The sequence below is a fragment of the Rhinatrema bivittatum genome, chromosome 6 (assembly GCF_901001135.1).
Source record: "Rhinatrema bivittatum chromosome 6, aRhiBiv1.1, whole genome shotgun sequence".
Taxonomy (NCBI): domain Eukaryota; kingdom Metazoa; phylum Chordata; class Amphibia; order Gymnophiona; family Rhinatrematidae; genus Rhinatrema; species Rhinatrema bivittatum.
Window position 1 is genome coordinate 284,517,144 of NC_042620.1, and position 26,655 is coordinate 284,543,798.

The 26,655-nt window shown below is 44.7% G+C and overlaps 1 protein-coding gene across 1 annotated transcript; it reads right to left on the minus strand.

Moving 5' to 3' along the window:
* Positions 1-8,834: 8,834 nt before the first annotated feature.
* On the minus strand, positions 8,835-19,393 carry LOC115094343 (probable G-protein coupled receptor 83). The gene is made up of 4 exons (XM_029607295.1): positions 18,327-19,393; positions 17,343-17,468; positions 14,313-14,446; positions 8,835-11,452 (listed from the first exon to the last, which is right to left on the minus strand). The coding sequence occupies exons 1-4, from the start codon at positions 18,693-18,695 to the stop codon at positions 10,831-10,833; spliced, it is 1,251 nt and encodes a 416-aa protein (XP_029463155.1). The 5' UTR covers positions 18,696-19,393; the 3' UTR covers positions 8,835-10,830.
* Between the last annotated feature and the right edge of the window lie 7,262 nt (positions 19,394-26,655).

Consider the following 26,655-nt stretch of genomic DNA (forward strand, 5'->3'; position numbering starts at 1 on the left):
CAAAAATCTGCTACATTTTTTTGAAGGAGTGAATAAACATGTGGACAAAGGTGAACTGGTAGATGTAGTGTATTTGGATTTTCAGAAGGCATTTGACAAAGTCCCGCATGAGTGGCTTCTAAGAAAACTAAAAAGTCATGGGATAGGAGGAGCTGTCCTTTTGTGGATTGAGAACTGGTTAAAAGATGGTCTGTTTTCACAGTGGAAAAAGGTAAACAGTGGAGTGCCTCAGGGATCTGTACTTGGACTGCTGCTTTTTAATATATTTATAAATGATCTGGAAAGGGGTATGACGAGTGAGGTGATCAAATTTGCAGATGACACAAAATTATTCAGAGTGGTTTAATCACAAGCGAATTGTGATAAATTGCAAAAGGACCTTGTGAGACTGGTGAAAATGTCATAATGTTGCTGTATCGCTCAATGGTTAGACCTTGAATACTGTGTGCAATTCTAGTCACCGCATCTCAAAAAAAGATATAGTTGAACTGGAGAAAGTACAGAGAAGGGTGACTAAAACAATAAAGGGCATGGAACAGGTCCTCTATAAGGAAAGGCTAAAGAGGTTAGGGCTGTTCAGCTTGGAGAAGAGACGGCAGAGGGGGGATATGATAAAGGTCTATAAAATCATGAAAGGATTTAAATAGGTAAATGTGGAATCGGTTATTTACTCTTTCAGATAATAGACTAGGGTGCACTCCATTTAAAATAAGTCAGAGAAAATTATTTTTTAATTAATACACAGTTATGCTCTGGAATTCATTGCCAGAGGATGTGGTTCAGGAAGTTGGTGTAGTTGGGTTTAAAAAAGGTTTGGATAAGTTTCAGAAGTCTATAAACTGCTATTAAACAATAAGGAATAGCCACTGCTTGTTAACAGCATTAGTAGCTTGGGATCTATTTAATGTTTGGGTGCTTGCCAGGTACCTGTGACTTGGACTGGCCACTGTTGGAAATAGGATACTGGGCTTGATGGACCCTTGGTCTGACCCAGTGTGGCATGTTCTTATGTTCTTGTATGTATCTCTTGGCTAATCAGGAAAGTCTTGTAAAAGGGTCTCTATCAGAGTTGGTGAGATGAGACTTTGAATCTTGGACACTTGTTCACAATTGTGATGCAGCAGCAAAAAAGATGCAAATTGGAGCAACAGGTTTGGCCCATTCTTGAATTGCTACTGTTCCTTCCATTTACATTTCTCTGTTGCTGACCTGCAACCAGAAACAAGAGTCGGCCGAAAATCATTAAATTCTTGTTAAATGTTTTTTAAATAAAAAAGTCCAGTAACAATAAAGAAACACAAAGCAGAGCTAAATAGATGGCAGCTGATAACAAATGGAACAATACGATGCATGATTTGGAAATGTTCAATTCCTGCATTACCGACCTGGCCATGTCCTGTCCACATTAAGAACATAAGAACATAAGAAAATGCCATACTGGGTCAGACCAAGGGTCCATCAAGCCCAGCATCCTGTTTCCAACAGTGGCCAACCCAGGCCATAAGAACCTGGCAAGTACCCAAAAACTAAGTCTATTCCATGTAACCATTGCTAATGGCAGTGGCTATTCTCTAAGTGAACTTAATAGCAGGTAATGGACTTCTCCTCCAAGAACTTATCCAATCCTTTTTTAAACACAGCTATACTTACTGCACGAACCACATTCTCTGGCAACAAATTCCAGAGTTTAATTGTGCGTTGAGTAAAAAAGAACTTTCTCCGATTAGTTTTAAATGTGCCCCATGCTAACTTCATGGAGTGTCCCCTAGTCTTTCTACTATCCGAAAGAGTAAATAACCGATTCACATCTACCCGTTCTAGACCTCTCATGATTTTAAACACCTCTATCATATCCCCCCTCAGTCGTCTCCTCTCCAAGCTGAAAAGTCCCAACCTCTTTAGTCTTTCCTCATAGGGGAGTTGTTCCATTCCCCTTATCATTTTGGTAGCCCTTCTCTGTACCTTCTCCATCGCAATTATATCTTTTTTGAGATGCGGCGACCAGAATTCTACACAGTATTCAAGGTGCGGTCTCACCATGGAGCGATACAGAGGCATTATGACATTTTCCGTTTTATTCATCATTCCTTTTCTAATAATTCCCAACATTCTGTTTGCTTTTTTGACTGCCGCAGCACACTGAACCGACGATTTCAATGTGTTATCCACTATGACACCTAGATCTCTTTCTTGGGTTGTAGCACCTAATATGGAACCCAACATCGTGTAATTTTAGCATGGGTTATTTTTCCCTATATGCATCACCTTGCACTTATCCACATTAAATTTCATCTGCCATTTGGATGCCCAATTTTCCAGTCTCACAAGGTCTTCCTGCAATTTATCACAATCTGCTTGTGATTTAACTACTCTGAACAATTTTGTGTCATCTGCAAATTTGATTATCTCACTCGTCGTATTTCTTTCCAGATCATTTATAAATATATTGAACAGTAAGGGTCCCAATACAGATCCCTGAGGCACTCCACTGTCCACTCCCTTCCACTGAGAAAATTGCCCATTTAATCCTACTCTCTGTTTCCTGTCTTTTAGCCAGTTTGCAATCCACGAAAGGACATTGCCACCTATCCCATGACTTTTTACTTTTCCTAGAAGCCTCTCATGAGGAACTTTGTCAAACGCCTTCTGAAAATCCAAGTATACTATATCTACCGGTTCACCTTTATCCACATGTTTATTAACTCCTTCAAAAAAGTGAAGCAGATTTGTGAGGCAAGACTTGCCCTGGGTAAAGCCATGCTGACTTTGTTCCATTAAACCATGTCTTTCTATATGTTCTGTGATTTTGATGTTTAGAACACTTTCCACTATTTTTCCTGGCACTGAAGTCAGGCTAACCGGTCTGTAGTTTCCCGGATCGCCCCTGGAGCCCTTTTTAAATATTGGGGTTACATTTGCTATCCTCCAGTCTTCAGGTACAATGGATGATTTTAATGATAAGTTACAAATTTTTACTAATAGGTCTGAAATTTCATTTTTTAGTTCCTTCAGAACTCTGGGGTGTATACCATCCGGTCCAGGTGATTTACTACTCTTCAGTTTGTCAATCAGGCCTAGCACATCTTCTAGGTTCACCGTGATTTGATTCAGTCCATCTGAATCATTACCCATGAAAACCTTCTCCATTTCGGGTACCTCCCCAACATCCTCTTCAGTAAACACCGAAGCAAAGAAATCATTTAATCTTTCCGCGATGGCCTTATCTTCTCTAAGTGCCCCTTTAACCCCTCGATCATCTAACGGTCCAACTGACTCCCTCACAGGCTTTCTGCTTCGGATATATTTAAAAAAGTTTTTACTGTGAGTTTTTGCCTCTACAGCCAACTTCTTTTCAAATTCTCTCTTAGCCTGTCTTATCAATGTCTTACATTTAACTTGCCAATGTTTATGCTTTATCCTATTTTCTTCGGTTGGATCCTTCTTCCAATTTTTGAATGAAGATCTTTTGGCTAAAATAGCTTCTTTCACCTCCCCTTTTAACCATGCCGGTAATCGTTTTGCCTTCTTTCCACCTTTCTTAATGTGTGGAATACATCTGGATTGTGCTTCTAGAATGGTATTTTTTAACAATGACCACGCCTCTTGGACATTTTTTACTTTTGTAGCTGCTCCTTTCAGTTTTTTTCTAACAATTTTTCTCATTTTATCAAAGTTTCCCTTTTGAAAGTTTAGCACGAGAGCCTTGGATTTGCACACTGTTCCTTTTCCAGTCATTAAATCAAATTTGATCATATTATGATCACTATTGCCAAGCGGCCCCACCACCGTTACCTCTCTCACCAAGTCCTGTGCTCCACTGAGAATTAGATCTAAAATTGCTCCCTCTCTCGTCTCATGCTGTTATCTTCTCCCAGTGTGAATATGCTGGCCCTGTGCAGTTTCTATGGCCCACATTTTAAAAAAGGATAATAAAACTTAGGGTGCATGAATAATCCTTCTGTTGAGGAGAGAAAATGTTGGCATTTTCCAAGACAATAGAAGTCCCTGAGATGGGGATTGGGGGGACAACTCATCTTTACTTGTTTCAACCTAAAATGTTCACATTGTGATTTCTAGAATACTCTTTCTGTTTGCATTTCTACATTTTGAAGGCAAAAACTAGTAAAATGGTATTGTAAGGGGATACCCTACGTTTTTATTGCCCTTTCCAAACATGCATATGTGACTTCAGCTGGTCTGAGTGCCCTCCGAGTGCCCCTAGTGCGATGTCGGTGTAGGGTCAGTGCGTTAAGGGAGATTACAGGGAGGGGTGCGGTGAGGATATAAAACGCTTGCACCCATGTGACGCAGGAGGGAGTAAGGAGAGGAATTTGGTTGCTATCCCGTCACAGAGAGGGGCCAGTGGGAAGATGCAGGAGAGATAAAGTGATCCTGATAAAGAGAGGTGCTTGGGACCAGACACTACTGAAAGGGAGGACTGCTGGAGAGGAGTCCAGACAGTCGGAAGGAAGGAAGGAGTGCTCCTGAAGAGAATTAGAGCCTGTGGAGACCCAAAGGGCAGAGGGGACCTGTCAGAAGATTGGATGAGTGTACCAGAAAGGTGTCAGAGGAAAGCCCACAGAATCACAGACTGGTTCAACATTGCTTGGTCCCTCCACGTGTTCCCGTGCCCAAAAACAGACCGGGCCAAGGGCTACAGTAAGATAATGACTTCTTACTTTACACATCAGCCCCTCTGACACCCTAAAGTATAGAAATTTTATATAAAGGGACATTCACTCCTAAAAATGATACGGTATAGATATAAAAATAAAAAAATCTGCCTATCTTATTTTAATTACAGATCTCAAAAAGTCAAAATTCCTATTCCTTGCAGTTAATACAAGTCATATTCTGAATTTAAATGTGGGTGAAAAAGCTATAAAAATGCTTACACAATTGTTTAGAAGAAGAGCACACTTCCTCGATTCTTCTTATTTCCTCGTGTGTGTCTACATGGAAGTGGATAACAGGTTAGCTATTTTTCAGTCCTATGTAGGCAGATTTGTGGACTTTGAAAGGTTTCGAATCCCGCTGAATATTCCCCCGACACAGAGTCAGGGCAAAAATAGACTGTGTCCGGGTTATCTGTTGAGGAGGCAACCAATCATTTTTCATACTCAACTGAGGACCATATTTTATCTATCAGAGGGTCCCCCATGCTATTCACTGTCTTGTTTGGAAACAGGAGGCTTCCCTGAATCATAGGCTACTTCAGACGTAGGATCGGGGAAGTACATGCTCTTATTCAGTAATTGTGAACACATTTTCTTGCATTTTTAACCTGCTACTTAAAAAAAAAGAAGGAATACACTTGTACTAGCTAAAGGGAATAGGGCTTCGGGTATCCTTTTTCCATAACTCACATGCTACTTTTAATTATGCGAAGGTTGATCCAATCAGAAGTATGCAGCCGAGGGTAATTCCAGTTTTCTGCAGGACCTGGACAGCTCCTAGAAACCATCCCTGCTCAGAGAAAGCTGCACACACTGCAACCTGTGGCAAGGGAGTAATATTCACCCTTTGCCCACTGAGGCGGTAACTGGTAAAGTCATTCACAACAGCGACAAGAATTACTTTACTGCAACGAGAGCTGATTGGCTTCCTGCAGTGATGACAGAGTCAGGATGAACCAATCAGATTCAAAGTATGGGAGGTAAAATGTGAGCAGGGTCTGCTCAAAGATTTAAAAACAACAAAAAAAAAACCCCCACTGAATTAATCCACAGTAAGTATCACAATATAAGCCGTCATTTGACCTTTTGAATGACTGCACAACTTACAGAAGACAGCCATGGCTTGGGATTATTTGAAAGATTTTTGTATGATGCCAAGCGCAGTAGAAATTTCATACAGACTGTGGGCAGTTCATTGAGGAAAGACTCAATTGTTTGGTCTCTGTTCCCAAGCTTGGAAGCTGCTAGAGTGCAGAATGTGCTTAATACAGGTGTGGGCAATGCTGGTTCTCTCATGCATATTCAATATGGATATCCTGGGTTTTCATTAGATCCGTAATGGATATGCATGAGAGAGATTTACATGCACACTGCTTCATTTGCATGCAAATATGTCCTATGCACATTTATTATGTGTTACGCCTGTCGGTCGCAGACAGCTGCAACCTCTCATGCTCACCTCTTTTTTCCCCACTCCATCAAATCTGGGAAGAATGGCGGCCTCTGCCAACCCCCGCCGACCTCTCTGGCGTTCCCGGAACAGCGTGGGCACTGCCAACTGCCATCTTGGACCCAGAATCACCTAGGCGCGCGCGCGCACAAGGGCCTCCTTTGAAGACGTCATGGTGGGAACCTCGGGGGTGTCCCCTCCCGATTGCGTATTTAATGCAACCAGCCCTTGCCTTCTTTGAGTTAGCAAGGAGTTCCGTCTTGCTGAACACTCCTCATTCAAGGACTTCCTGTTCCTGATTGGTCTTGGCAACTAAACGCTGAGTACCCGCTCCTCGGGGACTCCCCTGCATTCCTGGCTATCCACTCCTCAGAGGGCCTACCTGCCTGACTGCTACCAGACTTGCTTCTCAGGTCTCTCTCTCTCTCAAGGAACCATCTACTGTGAGTACCTCTACCGACTTCTACTATACGAACTGTACTGAGGACTCCACGCGGTGTACCCCATTCCCCAGACCACTACAACCTTCCTTCAGTAGAAGTCATTCTGCTTTCTTGCACTACAGAATATCTACACACCTACTACAGGAGCTACTTCCGGGTTCCGGCATCTCCCTCAGTTCTTCAACATCTGCTATACAGACATTCTCGGCATACCCCACTCCGTGGGCCACTACCGGATCTGTATTCCTGAGGTGCCTACAATCATCAGAGGGGATTCCCGGCATACCCTGCTCCGCAGGCCACTACAGATCCTCTCATCTGTGGCTTCACTCTGAGCATTTCCTATTGCTCAGGACTTTACTACATAAGAACATAGGAACATAAGAAAATGCCATACTGGGTCAGACCAAGGGTCCATCAAGCCCAGCATCCTGTTTCCAACAGTGGCCAATCCAGGCCATAAGAACCTGGCAAGTACCCAAAAACTAAATCTATTCCATGTTACCATTGCTAATGGCAGTGGCTATTCTCTAAGTGAACTTAATAGCAGGTAATGGACTTCTCCTCCAAGAACTTATCCAATCCTTTTTTAAACACAGCTATACTAACTGCACTAACCACATCCTCTGGCAACAAATTCCAGAGTTTAATTGTGCGTTAAGTAAAAAAGAACTTTCTCCGATTAGTTTTAAATCTGCCCCATGCTAACTTCATGGAGTGCCCCCTAGTCTTTCTATTATCCGAAAGAGTAAATAACCGATTCACATCTACCCGTTCTAGACCTCTCATAATTTTAAACATATCTATCATATCCACCCTCAGCCGTCTCTTCTCCAAGCTGAAAAGTCCTAACCTCTTTAGTCTTTCCTCATAGAGGAGCTGTTCCATTCCCCTTATCATTTTGGTAGCCCTTCTCTGTACCTTCTCCATCGCAATTATATCTTTTTTGAGATGTGGCGACCAGAATTGTAAACAGTATTCAAGGTGCGGTCTCACCATGGAGCGATACAGAGGCATTATGACATTTCCGTTTTATTCACCATTCCCTTTCTAATAATTCCCAACATTCTGTTTGCTTTTTTGACTGCCGCAGCACATCTGCTATTCTGTGGACATTACTGTTTTCTTCCTTCATAATAAAGTCTCTACTTCTAGCTGTGTCCCATGCCACTGAGACTGCGCCTGCTGATGGTGAAGCTCACAGGGCTCCTCCCTGTGGGTGGAGACACCTCTCATCTCAGCCCAGGGTTCACTTTCTTACATAAAACATAACATTATGGATATCCTGAAAACCCAACCGGTCGGTAGTCCTCAAGGATTGGAATTGCCCTCCCCGGGTTTAATATAATGATTGGAAGTCATATGGCAAGGATGAAACCTCAGGACACCCTCTGAGTATTTACTCTTTGATTTTCTGGTGCTATATATTCCATTAGACAGGTATCTATCAACATTCTCGGATCCTGCTAGGTACTTGTGATCTGGATTGGCCACTGTTGGAAACAGGATACTGGGCTTGATGGGTCTTTGGTATGACCCAGCCTGGCAAATCTTATGTTCTTATGATATTATTAGGTGATCATCAGTTGACTGCCCCAAGCAGCCTTCTCCTGCAAGAACACTTCAAATTAGTTCCCTGTGCAGTACATATGGAAAATGACTGTTGGCCTATGAACTAATCAGAAAGGGTCCGGAAGTCAGAGTATCCATATGCAGGCAACCCAAAGGTCCTAGAGGTCAATTCGATACCAGCTCCAGGAGGCCTCCAGGAGGTAAATAGCAATATTGGGCTGCTATTCGGCATGTTTTTAAACTGTCAAAAAGTAATTCAAATAAAGATATTTGAAAATAAGAGGAGGGGGAGACAATGTATATTTTCCATCGCTAAACTCTGCTCCTACCTACAAATGTCTATTGACTTCCCCCCTTGCCCTTTCAGATACATGACTTTTATTCACTACCCAGAGGCCTGTAAGTGGAAATGATTTATTTCAACTCATCCACCCAACTATTCATGTCCTGCCTGCCACCACACACATTTATACCTTTCTCAAAATCCCTCTCAAAAGTATACACTGTTGAAAAGGGGCCTGTACCCACACATTCACCCATCATTCATGTGCACACACCACTAAGCCCAGGGTCAGCGCTAGCTTTTTTGCTGCCCTGAGCCAACAATTGCTCTGCGACGCCCACCTTTTTCTGAATGCTTTTAAAGCTTATTTTTCTTTTTATTGGTTTTTCCAATCGGGACCAGTACAAGGGTATTAGGTACCACAGGTAAACCTTGCGGCCATGTGCCCCCGCTTCCCCCACAGTCCTCTCCACACATAAAAAATATTCTGGGGTGAATGTTCAAAGAGTTATGCACATAAAAATTAGAATTTACGCACATTAATAGCATCTACTCATGTGCATGCTATTTTATAAACATCATACATAGCACGTGTATTTTTGCTTTCACGCACACATAGGCTCGCGTGAAAAGGTGGCAGTCCAGGGCATTTTGGAAGGGGGGGGCCAACATTTAAATTCACAAGTTGATATTTTAAAAGACACACACGCAGATTTGCCAACTTACTCGCATCATTTACAGCTGCTACTTATCTGGAATAAGTGATATTAAACCTGTTTATTGTTAACCATTGGTCAGGTGGAAGAGTGGGTGACCTGGGGGGGGAGGGAGTTCAGGCTGAAGACCCAGGAAGGTCTCAGTGACTGGGAGATGGAGTGGACTAATTGGTAAAACTGGTAATTGCCTTGATGTGTATATGTTTTAAAATATACTGACATATGCATGTAAATCCTGATATATGTAAGTCCTACTTTATTTTCAGATGTAAAATATGCATGCCTATATTTTTAAAATAGGTAGGAAAAGTGCATGTGTTCAATGCATGGATATTCATTCATTCAATGCATTGCATATATTCATGCGTAAGCCTGAATGTTGCGGGGTAGAGATATGCATATTTTATAAAGCACACATATATCATACACGTGGGTTATAAAATCCTAGTGTAGATCTGCTCATGGCCATATTTGGGCATATAAGTCACTGCACATGTGTTTGAAAGTTATCCTCCCTGTCTTGGATTATTATTCATTCTGTTATAATTAGGGTAAAGGGAAGTACCGGTAGATGGCTTCATGTTGTAAGGCTGGTCCTCAGGCTCCCCACCCCCTAGGTCAGTCAAGTTTCAGAGCATCCCTAATGAATATGCATGAGACAGATTTGCATGCACCACCTGCAGTGTTTGTAGATATATTCCATGCATATTCATGGAGAATTTCCTTAAAACCCTACTTACTGGGGGAGGCCAATGGGTTGAGGAACAGGCTGAGCACCACTGTCACAAGGGACAGTCTGAGTCAGTCCTGGCAGCCCCTTTCATCTGTGCAATGACTCTAAAAACAGAATGAAGTAAAGGCAGGACTGGCTTGGCCTGACTCTCATGCAATGGAGGTAGCTGGTGACCTGAAACTGAGATGTAATTAGGTCATGGCAAATTTAGGTAAAATCTTGACTCGATCATGGAAATAAGGCCAAAGCCTTAGAAAGCAGGAGGCAAAAGTCCTTCACAGTCACATGGATGAGTGTTCATTTTAAAATGCCTCTATTTTACAGGATTCTAAAACACTGACAGCACTCTTTCAAAATACTTTGAACATGGATGGATATAAAAAGAGTTTCTAAAACTGTAACTGGAGAGCCCATGAAATGCGATGCAGAGTAATAATCTTCAAAACAAAGATGCCAGAACTTATCCAGCAGCAATTTAGAGAAAACAGTGCTCATTTGCCAAGACTAGAAAGCCTGGATTTGTAGAAAGTGCCTTTTGATTCTGAGAGAAAGTCTTTAATGGTACCAAAGATAACAAATCTTGAAAAGGCCAGGACGGGCAGAGCAGCCTAAGCTGTGAAGTCTTGAACATCCAAGTTCCCATCCCAGCCCTGCCTCCTGTATGAACCCTGAGCAAGTCCATTCTCTGAAATGCACCTTACGACTGTAAAAGCTCGCTGGGGCACTGTAACCGTGTGAGTCCTCACACTGCCACTGTGTACCCTGACAACAATCTAGGAATGCTTTCAATGTAAAACATGCCAGCCTGCAGCTTTTTCTAAAAGCAGCTTTTCACAGGAGGGGAGGGGGAGGGGAGATCCACATCTGATGGTGGCATCGTGGATATGAAAAAGCGCTCCCTTTTAAAAGGTGCTGAGCAGCGACAGCCCAGTGGCAGTAAAACATGGTACAGCAGCCTTAGCTCCCTGTCACTATGGGCTCTACTATGGAGATGTCCGTCCTGCCTGAGTTGACGTTGGAAGCAGACCTCTCGCTCGGAGGGGGATTGCCTCTTTTATAGTTACAGTTTTCAATCCAGGCATGCCTAAAGGGAGGGGAGATGGACTGCAGGGCGTGGCTCTGGGCTGCGCTCCTCCGCCTGCACACGCAGAGCAGGGCCTTGAGCTCGGAGCGGAAGCTTTCGTTCAGCCAGCAGTAGATGAAGGGGTTGTAGCAGGTGCTGCTCATGGCGAACCAGTGGAAAGCAAAGTAGAGGGCGTTGTTGATGCCGATGGCCCTGCTGGACATGAGCACCACGTAGCAGTTGAGAGGAAACCAGCAGACCGCAAAGACCACCACCACCAGCATGAGCATCTTCAGGGTCATCTTCTTCTTGCGGCGGTGAGCGTAGTACTGCTCCATGGTGACGTCGCCGATGGCATTGCGCATCCACAGCTTCTTGGCCACCGTGGTGTACGTGATGGAGATGACGAAGAGGGGCAAGACATAGAGCAGCACAAATGTGGCCAGGTCCAGATACTTCCAGAATAGGTCTGGGGGGTGAGGGAAGCTGACAAGGCAGACCATGCGCACGGTGTTCCTGCAGCACAAAAGGAGAAAGATACTTTAGTTTAAAAGAGGGAACAAGTGCACATGAGTTCGATCTACTACTAAATGTCATTTCTATAGCACTAGGCAGACACAGGAGGCATGGGATCCATCCATCAAAAGATAAGCAACAACAAACGTGGAAGGATCAAATCATTAATGCCCTTACAGTTCAAAAAGCATTCATAACTGCTTTATTCAAGGGGACTGAAAAGGTGTCAGTGTAAAGCCCATAAATTTTGATAAAAGAGCATAAGGTCAGGAACTGCGTCAGGGGAGAACCTAACAACATAATATGATACAAAAATACGGCATCAACGAATGGACAAAAAAGCATCTGAAATAAACATAAATGTATATCCAAGCGGCTTTCCCTGGGTATGAAACATAGCCCATGTCAGGGGACCTTTCACCCTTGTATCAAAATTTATGGGCTTTATGCTGACACATTTTCAGTCTCCTTGAATAAAGCAGTTATGAATGCTTTTTGAACTGTATGGGCATTAATGATTTGATCCTTCCATATTTTTGTTGCACTTCTATAGCACTGGCAAATGTGCAAAAACATACACATAACAGATAGTCCCTGCTCCATGGAGCTTACATTTACTGAAATTGCTTGTTTGTTTTTTTCTGTGTGTGTTGACTAGATTGTATTTATTGTATGAAAGCATGGTTGAATTCAACAAGGTTACGAATGGGAAGAGCCGGGTTTATGATTTAAAAGCAGCCTAAAAAAGATGGGATGAATCCAACCAGGAATGCAGAGACTCTTTGAAGCAAGTGCTGTGGCACTGGTGAGCGTGGAATGGGGAGTTGGTGATGGAGGAGGACAGCTTACCCAATGGAAGTCAAGAGGTGGGTTGTCAGGGAGATAAGAGAGGAGAGGTATCATGGAGCTAGAAAGCGAAGGCAACTTGTAGATGAGAAGCCTGAACTGTATGTAGAAGTGGATGGGAAGCCAATGTAGTGACTCTGAGAAGAGGGTTATCTTCTATTGTATGCCTGGGGACAGTATTTGTAAATCAGGGCCATGGTCTCTTCCTTCCAGCGGTGGCAAAGGCAGAGATCAGCTAAATCTAACATCTTGCAAGTCTACAAATTCCCTGTATTCAAATATGGTAGCATGACAAGAGTGTAAGGAGGAAGGAAAAGCAACAGCATGACTTTTTCAAGGTAAAATACAAGAAATAACGCCCCACTTTTTATAGTGAAAGAGAGAATTGTGGCCGTAAACTGCCATGTTATGTTTTGAGGTTTTAGAAATGAACCCCTGCCCCTGGAGACTAAATGACGTGTCCCCGGTATTAGAGATCAGCACAAAGCTTACCTCACAGTGCCATGTCAATAATTGCTATTCTTCAGCCTCCCCACCCTGCACAATTCTGCAGAGTTGTTTAATTCTCTAATGTGACCTACCATTTCTGAATTTCAGACAAAAAGGAAGTTTGACTTTCTGGTCTACAGCCCAGGCAACCTGCCTGAGAATCCTTTCTAGTACATGAATGCATTTCTATATGCAGCCCTGGTTAGAGAGAGGGAAAGGCACTTTTCTAAATTACCCATATTTGTTCAGTTTCAGTACTTGCTTGCAGTGATTGTGAAGAAGGCAATAAAAAAACCCCCATAAAACATCAGATAACAAAAAAAGAATCTTTCCTTGTGCTAAGAAGGTGATCAGAATAAACCCTTCACAGGGAGGTAGAGAGGTAGAGAGGTGCCTCCATACAACAGAATAGCACTGGCCTCCTGACAGTGCCATTTTAAGACAATGACCCAACAGGGCAGGAGCAACTGGGAATCGCTGCTGCCCCTTAGATCCATGGATAAGATAAGTGGGGGGAGTCCAGCTCCATTACAAAAAAAATGTTTGTTTCACCTGAAAGCCATAACACCTTATCAACAGATCTCAAAATTACAAAGGATATTGAGCTGACAAAATGTTAAACTGTAAGCAGGAAAGTAAAATGCTAATGTGAAAAGTGTAGCATGAATCATTGTTTAAGTTTGCTTTGAATATTTTATATTGCATTTGAGTACTTTGCCCTACTCTAAATATTCCATATTGAATGTTCTGCATTGTTTTACTGTCTTTGGTTTAATGTTTATTGCTTTTGCTCAATATTCTCTCCATTGTATTTTGTTAAATGTTTCTGAAACCTGCCTCAAGCCAGAATGGATAGGCAGGAAGTTATGTTAAAAGAAATAAATACAGGAGAATGTACAATTGGTACCATAGTCTCCTTTTCATGTAAAATAAATCTGTTATAAATGTAGAATTTTATTGTTATTTTATTATGTTTTACTTCTCTCAATGTGATTGACTGCTATGTAGTTTTATTATGTATATTTTATTTTGTAAACCGTTTTGACAAACGCTTGTTGTAAAGGCAGTATAAGTATAAACAATTTTAAATAAATAAATGATAATGTACAACATTCATTTTCAAAAGTTGTGTGTGGTTGTGAAGATTTGCCTAGGGCAATGTTTCTCAAGAGAGTCCTGGTTTTCAGGCTGGCCACAATGAATATGCAGGAAATAGAGGCAGTGCTTGCACTGACCCTGGCCTTCCCTCCCCCTCCTACCTGCTGCCTCTTCACATGATTTCCTTTTGTAATTCCTCCTGTGCGAAGCTGGAGGTGTGTTAAAGAGATACCCCATAAGGATACATTTTGTTTTCTTTCTTACGCCTCATTAACTGACATTGATAAGATGCTGCACAGGTTGCAGGTCACTGGAATAAGGTGGTCTGGATATGACAGGTCACAGCTTTGAGGCTGACACAGTACAGGTTACACCATCATACACCACCCTATGGCATTATCCCCTTCCAGGGGTTTCTTAAACTTACCCGATGTAGAACTCTCCTAGCTTCTGATAGATGGCGTGAGGCAGAGAAAAGCAGCTGGCCAGGACCCAAATGATGCCAATGCAGATGATGCCCCTGAAGGTGGACATGCGGGGTTTCAGGGGGTGCATGATCACCTGAGGAGAAAAGTCCAGACTTTCAACCACTGGATTTTCAGGTGACCTTTCTAAACCGAGAATTAAAAAAAAAAAAAAGAAACAAAGGAACCAGATGGACCTTTCTTCCTTCGTCAGAACACACTGCGCTCAGGGGACACATGGGTCTGCTTTTCTGGAGGAAATCAGGCATATGAGGAGCTGAGAGCTAAAGCCCAGCCAGCCCCTGATGACATGGAAGCAGCTCTTGGAGTAACTTTACCTTGCAGTACCTATTGCGTCTCGGCTGACTGTATCATTGACTGTGGCTCCCCCTGCCCTCTCTCTCCCCCTCCCCCTCATTTCATTTTATTTTACAGTGTTATTGAAAGTCCTTTTACACTTAGAGACCATGAAAGCTTGGGAGGAAAATCACAGGCACATCTCTGTATGGCTTGTTAGTCTTAATTTAAAAGTGGTCTTGTCATCCAGCTCTGGGATCTCCCTCCTGAAAGAACATAAGAACATGCCATACTGGGTCAGACCAAGGGTCCATCAAGCCCAGCATCCTGTTTCCAACAGTGGCCAATCCAGGCCATAGGAACCTGGCAAGTACCCAAAAACTAAGTCTATTCCATGTTACCATTGCTAATGGCAGTGGCTATTCTCTAAGTGAACTTAATTTCTAGGACCTGTGTGAAATCTGGTAACAGGCCGGATCTTATTCTGTGGGGTCTGCTTTTAGCACAAGAAATGTGACAAATGCAGGGCAGTCTGGGTGCAGGGACAAACAGGACTTCTTTAGTTGGATCCAAGTGCACTCTTCTCTTGCACTAGGCATGTGGTGTGTCCGCACAATCAGCGTTCTGTGCATGACAAGAGCGTAAGAAGGAAGGAAAAGCAACAAAAGGGGCCGAGTCCTAAACAGATAGGCTGATTTCAATTGGATTGGGATCCTAACTTACAGGCCAATACAGTAAAAATAGCGGGAGAGCGGGCGAGTGCCCGCTCTCCCGCTATTTCAGTAAATAAAATTATTCAAATTAGGGCCCGTGGTAAAAAGAGGCGCTAGGGACACTAGAGCGTCCCCAGCACCACTTTTTGGACAGGAGCAGCGGCTGTCAGCGAATTTGACAGCCGATGCTCAATTATGCCGGCATCAGTTCTCAAACCCGCTGACAGCCATGGGCTCGGAAACCGGATGCCGGCAAAATTGAGCGTCCAGTTTTCAACCCACAAGCCGTGGGCCAATTTTAAATTTTTTTTTTTTATTTTTGATTATTTTTAACTTTTGGGACCTCCAACTTAATATCACCATGATATTAAGTCAGAGGGTGTACAGAAAAGCAGTTTTTACTGCTTTTCTGTACACTTTCCCGGTGCCAAGAGAAATGAACGCCTACCTTTGGGTAGGCGCTAATTTCTGAAAGTAAAATGTGGGGCTTGGCTGCACATCTTGCTTTCTGTATCGCGCGGGAATGACTAATAGGGCCGTCAACATGCATTTGCATGTTGATGGCTATTAGTTTCGGGGAGGTTGGACGTGCATTTTCGCGTCGAAAACATGCAACCAAACGTGGGTTAACAGTGCGCTCTGCCGGAGCGCACTGTACTGTATCAGCCTGTATAAGAGTTAGGGCCCCAGACTGGCTCTTTTGAAAATGTACTAGGGTTGAGTAAATTTAGGCCCCTGCTTTCAGTGGCTCCTCCATTCAGGACCCTAAAACGTGGGGGACTATGTGGGTGAAGTTAAAATCTTAGCACTGATTTTCAGCACCAGGCACCTAAACCTAAGCAGATGAATTGCAGGGCTAATCTGGGCTCCTGCATTTCAGAATCCGAAATTTAGGTGAATTTTCTGCCAACAATGTACACCTAAGTTTGACTTTAAAAAAAAAGGCTCCTTCCTTAAGTGCCTAAATTTAGAAAGTCAGCTTTATTTGAATATGGGCTTCTTAATGTTTGAAGTTACTGACCAGCAATCTGCTACCTCACCCTATTCTGCAGTGTAAGGAAGTGCTAATTCCTCACTTGTGACCTCACAAGTCCCCTCGGGCCTCACCTCCCACATGTCTGAGCACACCCTGCAATATTATCTTTCATCCATTGTCTGGTAAGATGACCAGAATCAGGGCATATTTTAATGATTACAAAGTCCCCTGATGTCACAGCTGTGAGATCATAAAGTTGTCTTCTTAGCCAATCACATTGCAACTGGCATTTATTGGAAATGTGGTGTTATGATATCGGTAAGGATCTGTGGGCTGAATCAGCTCAATATCAATGTAAATCCATCGAAGTATATATTTCATCCGCAGAAACTTGAATTAATTCTCAAAGATTTTAAAAGTTCCAGAAGGCAGTCATCAATAGATTAAAGCAAGATTACTTGGCCTTGACAGTGCAGAATTTGCAAACCCTTACCTTCAGCATAACAACACACTTTTGCCTTTATGAACTTGTATTTATTGTCATCTAAGGCTAAGATGCACGGATGGAAATGTATTTTTTCCTTGGAGAGCAAGGAGTGCTGTAGTTAGAGAGCATGCATGCATGGTTTGCATTTATAAACTCGGCTGATTTATCGGTAAGAACTTAGATCTAAGAGTCCAGAAAAATTCTCGTCACCTTTCTACCAGGGCTTCTCCTGCCCTTGGACAAGTCCTTTCTCTTAGCCTCACTTAACCGACCCTTGCGGGGGTGACACGAAGCCTGCAGCTTTCCCCTCACTCCTTCGTACAGTCAAGGGGCAATGTGTAGCCCGGATCACCACCCCAGAGGTCCCTGGTCCCCTTTTCCGGCACGCAGGCTGAAAGTGACTGCTTCGGGTCCAGCTAAAGTGGGAAACCTGCTTTGAATACAGGATTTCAGGGCAATCTGCGCCATCGGCAGATATCTCAGCGTGTGTGATCGTCCGGAGAATCGGGCTGGCACTTACCTGGTGTCGGTCCAGGGCGATGGCTGTGAGGGTCAGGACGGACACATGGACGGAGCAGTACTGGACGAAGCGGCTAACGTGGCACATGAGCTTCCCAAAGACCCAGGTGCTGCTCACAAAGCGGACCTGCGGAGCAAGGAAAGGGCTCAGGAGGCTGCACCCGCACAGCAAAGCATTAAAAAAAAAAAAAAAAAAACCCACCAGCGAGGGCAGGAACTTTCCCCAGATCTAGCTGATCTGTAAGATGTGCCTCCTCTGGCAGCAGATAACCCCCTGGAGAAATCTTTGGTTTCCGACCTAACAGGTACATCTGCAGCGCGGGCTGGCTCCTCTCCACCCCAAATCTAACACCCTTTGAGCCCCTCGATGTATGGACCCTACCAGAGAGCTCCTCTCCCTGAAAGCATCTTGGGACGAGCCCAGACCTTGGTAAAAAGAGTATTGTGTGCACTGCAAACTCTACAGAGGGCGAGACTATTCTGCAGAGAACTCGCATGCACCTGCCGGCTCTCTTCTTACAGAAGTGGAGTGACAGCTAAGAGATCAGCGCGCCTACGGGGAAAATGAAAAAAAAAGAAAAATACGACTTCTCCCAGCTGCAGATAAAGTCCATCGGGAAAGGCTGGACCGGAATCGGGAGAACTAAAACCCTACTAAAGAGCAATCAAAAAAGGAGGGACGGGAAGCAGTGGAAGGAGGGAAAGGAAGTCATACATACAGCAAGAAAGGGAAAGGACAGAGAACTAAAACAGGAGCAGGCGAAAGAGAAAGAGAACCCCGCAGGGAGCAGGCGAAAGAGAAAGAGAACCCCGCAGGGAGCAGGCGAAAGCAGCAGCGCCAGAGACGGGAGCGCCCCTCAGTCGGATCTCCAGCAGCGAGGCTGCTGGCAAATGTATAAATGACCTTCTCACGCCCCCCCCCCCCGCTGACCTTTTTTCTTTTTCTTATATTGCAGCTCTCCCTCCCTCCCGCCCGGAGCCTCACCAGGGTGAAGGGGGTGTTGAGCAGGGTGATCATGATGTCCGCTACGGCCAGGTTGACGATGAAGAGGCTGGTGGCCGAGTGCATGCGCTTGTTCTTCATCACCACGTGGCACACCAGCACGTTGCCGAAGAGCGAGACGAGGATGATGACCGAGTAGGCCACGATCAGCAGCGCCTTCGCCGCGCCGCTCTGCCACTCCGCCGCGTACTTGGTGCCGTTCTCGAAGGCCCCCAGGCGCTCCAGGTCCAGCGAGGAGAGGTTGGAGAAGCCGTAGAGGAGGCCCGGGAAGGCGCCCGAGGCGTTGGTCTCCTCCGTCCGGCGGAAGGGCTTGGGGACGTACGGCAGGGAGAACCACACGTGCCTGCTCATCGTCGGCCGGCAAGGGGAGATTTCCACGAGTGGGGCGGGGGTTTGGAGGCGGTGAAGGCTCCCTCCTGCCGCCCGCGTCCCGGGCGGAGAGAGAACTTAAGTTGATTCCCCCCCCTCTCTTCGCTCCCCTCCCCGGGAGGAATAACGCAGCGACTCCCTCTTCTGCCGGTTCCAACTCGGATTACGGGGAGTTTTGGGGGAGAAGAAAACGTCTCCTGCCCTTTCTCATTCGATCCATGCCCCCCCCCCCCCCCTTGCAATGAAAGCTTCAGGCTGGGGAAAAAGGGGAGGGGGTTGTCACTTTTTTGGGCTTTTCAGTGTTCCGAAATGTCTTGACGCCCTTACGGTCCTAGTCTTCCTCTTCCATCACTCGGTCAGATGCCGCCTTCCTCGGCGATTTCAGCAAGAAAAGCAAGACCCGGGGCTGGAAAACCGCCGGCGAGAGCTCGTCTGAACGGGAACCGTGCCCGTGGTGGAGCTTCTGACGAGAGGCAGGGGCAGCAGCCGGTGCGGACGCGGCAGTGGATGCTGCTCGGGGCTCCCTTATATAGCATTCGTAAGCCACCACACGCGGAGCCGCTCCCTTACTACATCCAAGGCAGAGTCATCGTCTTGCATTGTGCGTGCCAGCTTTGTTCGTGGCTTCAGAGCTCCGGGCTGTTTCGCTGAGTGATGAACGAGGGAGAGGATGGTGGAAGGGCGCAGATGAGGCTGGTTGGTGAATGTGGGAGGGGGTAATAGAGAGGTGGAGGGGTACTAAAGCTCTTTGTTGTGCTGCTGGTTGGTGAATGTGGGAGGGGGTAATAGAGAGGTGGAGGGGTATTAAAGCTCTGTGTTGCGTTCCTGGTTGATGTAAGTGGGAGGGGGTAATAGAGAGGTGGAGGGGTATTAAGTTTTAAGTTATTTATCTATCACATTTAACCTACTTGACCTTTTACAACCTGATGTCTTATATGGTATTCCATCTTATTTTGATATCTTGTATTTTTTGTATTTTAAATTTTATGCATGTCTTTTATTGTAAACTGCATAGATCAATTACCAAATTGTATTAGCGGTATATAAGAAATGTAAAATAAATAAATAAATAAATATTAAAGCTCTATGTTGTGCTCTTGGTTGGTGAATGTGTGTGTGTGTGTGTGTGTGTGTGTGTGTGTGTAGGAGGGGTAATAGAGAAGTGGAGGGCTATTAAAGCTCTGTGTTGTGTTGCTGGTTGGTGAATGTAGGAAGGGGTAATAGAGAGGTGGAGGGGTATTAAAGCTCTGCGTTGTGTTGCGGGTTGGTGAATGTGGGAGGGGTAATAGATAGGTGGAGGGCTATTAAAGCTTTATGTTGTGTTGCGGGTTGGTGAATGTGGGAGGGGTAATAGATAGGTGGAGGGGTATTAAAGCATTATGTTGTGTTGTGGGTTGGTGAATGTGGGAGGGGGCAATAGAGAGGTGGAAGGGTATTAAAGCTCTATGTTGTGTTGCCGGTTGGTAAATGTGGGAGGGGGTAATAGAGAGGTGAAGGGGTATTAAAGCTCTATGTTCTGTTGCGGGTTGGTGACTGTGGGAGGGGGCAATAGAGAGGTGGAGGGGTATTAAAGCTTTATGATGTGTTGCGGGTTGGTGACTGTGGGAGGGGGTAATAGAGAGGTGGAGGGGTATTAAAGCTCTATGGTGTGTTGCGGGTTGGTGAATGTGGGAGTGGGTAATAGAGAGGTGGGAGGTGTTAAAGCTCTATGTTGTGTTGCGGGTTGGTGACTGTGGGAGGGGGTAATAGATAGGTGGAAGGGTATTAAAGCTTTATGTTGTGTTGCGGGTTGGTGACTGTGGGAGTGGGTAATAGAGAGGTGGAGAGGTATTAAAGCTCTATGGTGTGTTGCGAGTTGGTGAATGTGGGAGTGGGTAATAGAGAGGTGGGGAGTATTAAAGCTCTATGTTGTGTTGCGGGTTGGTGAATGTGGGAGGGGGTAATAGAGAGGTGGAGGAGTATTAAAGCTTTATGTTCTGTTGCCGGTTGGTGACTGTGGGAGGGGGTAATAGAGAGGTGGAGGGGTATTAAAGCTCTATGTTGTGTTGAGGGTTGGTGACTGTGGGAGGGGGTAATAGGTAGGTGGAGGGGTATTAAAGCTTTATGTTGTGTTGCGGGTTGGTGACTGGGAGGGGGTAATAGAGAGGTGGAGGGGTATTAAAGCTCTATGTTGTGTTGAGGGTGACTGTGGGAGGGGGTAATAGGTGGTGGGGTATTAAAGCTCTATGTTGTGTTGCGGGTTGGTGACTGTGGGAGGGGGTAATAGAGAGGTGGAGGGGTATTAAAGCTTTATGTTGTGTTGCAGTTTGGTGACTGTGCGAGGGGGTAATAGAGAGGTGGAGGGGTATTAAAGCTCTATGTTGTGTTGCGGGTTGGTGAATGTGGGAGGGGGAAATAGGTGGAGGGGTATTAAAGCTTTATGTTGTGTTGAGGGTTGGTGACTGTGGGAGGGGGTAATAGAGAGGTGGAGGGGTATTAAAGCTCTATGTTGTGATGTGGGTTGGTGAATGTGGGAGGGTGTAATAGGAGGTGGAGGGGTATTAAAGCTCTATGTTGTGTTGCGGGTTGGTGACTGTGGGAGGGGGTAATAGAGAGGTGGAGGGGTATTAAAGCTCTGTGTTGTGTTGTGGGTTGGTGAATGTGGGAGGGGGAAATAGAGAGGTGGAGGGGTATTAAAGCTTTATGTTGTGTTGCGGTTTGGTGACTGTGCAGGGGGTAATAGAGAGGTGGAGGGGTATTAAAGCTCTATGTTGTGTTGCGGGTTGGTGAATGTGGGAGGGGGTAATAGAGAGGTGGAGGGGTATTAAAGCTCTATGTTGTGTTGCGGGTTGGTGATTGTGGGAGGGAGTAATAGGTGGAGGAGTATTAAAACTTTATGTTGTGTTGAGGGTTGGTGACTGTGGGAGGGGGGTAATGGAGAGGTGGAGGGGTATTAAAGCTTTATGTTGTGTTGCGGGTTGGTGACTGTGGGAGGGGGTAATAGGTGGAGGGGTATTAAAGCTCGATGTTGTGTTGTGGGTTGGTGAATGTGGGAGGGGGAAATAGAGAGGTGGAGGGGTATTAAAGCTTTATGTTGTGTTGCGGTTTGGTGACTGTGCAGGGGGTAATAGAGAGGTGGAGGGGTATTAAAGCTCTATGTTGTGTTGCGGGTTGGTGAATGTGGGAGGGGGTAATAGAGAGGTGGAGGGGTATTAAAGCTCTATGTTGTGTTGCGGGTTGGTGATTGTGGGAGGGAGTAATAGGTGGAGGAGTATTAAAACTTTATGTTGTGTTGAGGGTTGGTGACTGTGGGAGGGGGTAATGGAGAGGTGGAGGGGTATTAAAGCTTTATGTTGTGTTGCGGGTTGGTGACTGTGGGAGGGGGTAATAGGTGGAGGGGTATTAAAGCTCGATGTTGTGTTGCGGGTTGGTGAATGTGGGAGGGGGTAATAGAGAGGTGGAGGGGTATTCAAGCTCTGCATTGTGCTGCTTGTTGTTGAATGGAGGCTGGGCTGGGGGGATACTGATGCTTGTTTGCTGTGGTACTGGTCGATGAATGCCAGGCAGTAATTGTGGAGAGTGCAGGTCACTGAAGGAGGAGGAAGGTCCTTGGTGTGCATTATTTACTTATACTTGATGCAGAGTGGGAGCGGGATACAGCTCAGGCCTTTAGCTAACCTCAGTGGGGACTGGGAGTGGGGAATGCTTCTTCCAGAAGAGTAAAAGTGAGGGAGAGAATAACTGATTTTGAAAGTCTATTCTTTCGCTATTAAATGGAATTGAATTTCACTTCATAGCATACTTGAATGTTTCCAAACGTAGATGCATGCATGTATTTGTCTTCCAACTTGTACAATGAGGTAGTGTCCCGCTTGGTGGAGCAGGAAGGTGCTGACCGATGTGTGGCGAGAAGGGAGTTAAGGGCAATTGAAAAATCACAGTCCTGGACAATTTCTTGTTAACAATTGGACTTATTTCGATCTCACGATCTGCTGTTTCCTTTTGCAATGGCTGCAGCCACATTTCCATCTTCTCTCCATTCATCTCCTAGGAGATTTTTCCATGCTGAGGATTTATCATCAGACTCAGGGGCAGCTCTTTGTGATTGCTCCATAATAAAAAAAATAAATAAAAGGAAAGTGGAAGGATCCAGGGTGGAAGGGGACAACAGAAGGGTGGGAGGGATACCAGATGATGTGCTGGAAAAGGGAAAGAGCAAATGGAGAGGGGCAAGAAAGGATAACATCACCCCACCTGTTTCTTGAGCTGCCAGCTTCCCCTGATGTGAACAATTTAATGCACACTAGATCTTGTCTCCTTCTAAGAATTTTAACCATCTCTGCTGATGGAGCTTGAAAGAGTAGAGAGGGAAGAGGTGAATGTTTGGGAGGGGGTATCCTTGCCCTACTGTCTGTGGTGTAGAATTTGCATATCCCATGGGAATCCAAAATATGTTCATGCAGGGCATAGTTTGGCTGGAAGAAGTCTTCCATCAATGCCCATTGCATTCAACCTCCCTCCCAATGCCCACAAAATTGTGTTCTTTAGCCCCAGCTCTTTCCTTCATTCAGAATATGTGAGTTCTTGTAAAGTGCTGTCCCATACAATATCCACTCGTAATAGGAAACAAGCTGCAAAGAGCTTTTACCATAAAAGGAAACTCAGAAAATGAGATCTAAGTATTTGTCAGATATAGTGTGGGCAGCAGCAGTACAAGCTTCTCTCACACACACACACTCCCCCTCCAGGTACAGCACAGGAGGCAGCAGTGCAAGCTTCTCTCACACACACTCCCCCTCCAGGTACAGCACAGGAGGCAGCAGTGCAAGCTTCTCTCACACACACTGCCTCACCAGGTACAGCATAGGCAGCAGCAGTGCAAGCTTCTCTCTCACACATACACTGCCCCACCAAGTACAACACAGGTAGCAGCAGTGCAAGCTTCTCTCACTCACACACACTAACCCACCAGGTACAACACAGGCAGCAGCAGTGCAAGCATCTTTCACACACACACACTACCTCACCAGGTAGAGCATAGGCAGCAGCAGTGCAAGCTTCTCTCACACACACACTGCCCCACCAGGTACCGCACAGGCAGCAGCAGTGCAAGCTTCTCTCACACACACACTGCCCCACCAGGTACCGCACAGGAGGCAACAGTGCAAGCTTCTCTCATGCACACTGCCCCACCAGATACAGCACCGGCAGCAGCAGTGCAAGCTTCTCTCACACACACACTGCCCCACCAGGTAAAGCACAAGTAGCAGCAGTGCAAGCTTCTCTCTCTCTCTCGCTCTCACATGCACATACTGCCCCACCAGGTATACACTGGCAGCAGTAGTGCAAGCTTCTTTCACGTACACCTGCCCCACCAGGTACAGCACAGGCAGCAGCAGTGCAAGCTTCTCTCACACACACTGCCTCACCAGGTATTATTATTTATTAAAATTGTATATGCTGCTTGTAAATCATGTTAGCCAGGCAGGGTTACAATAAAACATAAATGAAAATAAAATCAAATTTTACCAATAACAATAAAACAGATAGGAGGAAGAATTAAAAAACCATAAATAAATTTAAAAGTTAAGTCACAATTTAGCAATAATAACAAAACAAAATGTATAATTCAAATGCACCTAAAATAAAAAATGAATTTAAATAATTACAAGTAACATACATAGAGTAACAGACAAAACTGGCAGCTTGAATCATTGTAAGATTTTATCATATACCTGAGTAAAGAGCAAAGCTTTTAACCTTTCTGAACTTTGCATAATTTGTGAATATCAAACGATAATACATTCCGAATTAAAGGAGTCTGGTAACTGAAAGAAGAATCCCTAGTTGACTCAAAGCTGATCATAGAAGGTAGGGGAAGAGATAGTAAACCTTTCTGAGAACAGAGGGAATGTGGTGTTGTGTAAGGAGTTAGAAGTCTAGCAAGATATAGCAGAAAACCATTATGTAATGCTCGAAAAGCAAGGCGTAAAACTTTAAATCACATACGGTAATTAATTGGGAGCCAACACAGTTGTGACAAAATAGAGGGGATATGATCAAATGTCTTAAGGTTGTAAATTAGTCTAGCTGATGCAGTCTGAAGCAATCGCAATCTTTTCAATTGATAATTTGGTAAATCTAACAGTATGGAATTACAACAATCAATTCTTGATGTTATAAACTCGTGAACTAGAGTCTTCAAATCATGAAGCTCCAGAACAGGCTGTAAATGGCAGATATATATCTAAGGTAAAAGATGGCCTTCTGCACTGTAGAAGAGATTTGATGAATCATAGTGAGCTGTGGTACAGCACTGGCAGCAGCAGCAGCGCAAGCTTCTCTCCCTCACACACACTGCCCCACCAGGTACATTTTTCCATTTATTAACATGTATTTATCACTTAACAGAAACGGCCTAAGTGATGTACAAAATAAATAAAACATTGATAATAAAAACATATAAAAAAACATAAAAAATATGACATCATGACCTCATGGGATCTCAAGCAACCACATTACATGGAAGGATCAATACTGAAGTTCTTTAATCAAATGCTTGTTTTAACATTTGCTGTTCCCCGCACTTGTACAGCTCAGGGAGCAGCAATGCAAGCTTCTCTCTCACATACATATGAGAGAAAAAAAGACCAAAAAAATTGAAAAAACTCTTCGCGCTGAAACTGAGAATACTGTGAACTCAGGGATGAAGAGACCCGCCCCCCCTGACATCATCATGCTCAGCGGCGAGCAGGTAAACGGCCACATTCCACCAGGCAGTGATGCGGAGGGGCAGCCCACCAGTACCGGGCACCTTTAGGGGCAATCGCTGAGAGAAAAAGAGACCAAAAAGACAAAAATAATTGAAAAAACACTTCGTGCTGAAACTGAGAATGCTGTGAACTCAGGGATGAAGAGACCCGCCCCCCCCCCTGACGTCATCACGCTCAGCGGCGAGCCGGTAAATGGCCACATTCCACCAGGCGTCGCGCGCCGTGCGTCGCGTGCCGAAGGGGTGCGCCAAAGGGGCTTGATGCTTGATGCTTGATCTTGTGTCTGTGTGACTTGACTTGTGCCTGTCTCACCAGTGAGGCAAACTTCTTCACATTTTCTGCACCGAGTCCTATGCACTAGATGAGAGGAGGAGCATGAGTAGCATCTCCTTCTGTTGAATATTTTTTCCATGTGGGTGTGATACAGTGCAGAGAGTTGTGTCATTCTCTTTCTTTCTGAGTTTGTTTGGGTTTTTTTTTTTTTCAGATTAGGTGGTTGCCTAAAGGCCGGAACCAGTGGAGCATGGAACATTTCTTTTGTAGACTCATCCTCCCGGAGTAACCACTGTAGGTTTTTAAAAATGATTTTCCATAGTTTTTCCAGTTCTGGGTTGTACAAGGGGTACTCACTCTGTGGTTTTCCTTTCTTTATTTTGGATGTTTTAAGTGAACAAGCAGTTTTCCAGATGTTGATATTGGGGTTGTAGCATTTTTGTTTGAAGGAATCAGTGAGTTATTCATCCCTGTCTTTTGGATCAGGGCGTATTCGGTGATAGTATTGTGTGGCTTGGCTATGTATAATGGACTTTTTCCTATGTGGGGGGGGGGGGGGGGGAATCTGTAACTATGAAGGTAGCTGCATCTGTCAGTCAGTTTACTGTATACAGATGTTTGTAGATGGCTATTGTTGACAGAAACTGTATCCAATGAGCTTTTTCTGTGGCTGATCCATTTTGAATTTGATTGAAGGACGGAGTGCATTAAAGGAGCTGTGATAATTGCTTGACTGTCTTTTCTCGTTCAGTCCATATCATAAAAATGTCATCAATACACCAGTAATATCTGAAGGGTCTGATGCTTATTCAAAAATGCTCTTCCAGTTCTATCATGCAGAGAGCTGGCGTTCTATAATACCATCCTGGTACCCATGGCAGTGCCCCTGATCTGCAGATAGATGTCATTATTACAGC

Coding starts and splice junctions, on each gene's coding strand:
- LOC115094343 (XM_029607295.1), bottom strand. CDS start 18,695: ATGAGCAGGCACGTGTGGTTCTCCCTGCCGTACGTCCCCAAGCCCTTC. Junction 17,469..18,326: donor TCAACACCCCCTTCACCCTG/GTGAGGCTCCGG, acceptor CTTGCTCCGCAG/GTCCGCTTTGTGAGCAGCAC. Junction 11,453..14,312: donor CTAGGAGAGTTCTACATCGG/GTAAGTTTAAGA, acceptor TTTGTGCTGCAG/GAACACCGTGCGCATGGTCT.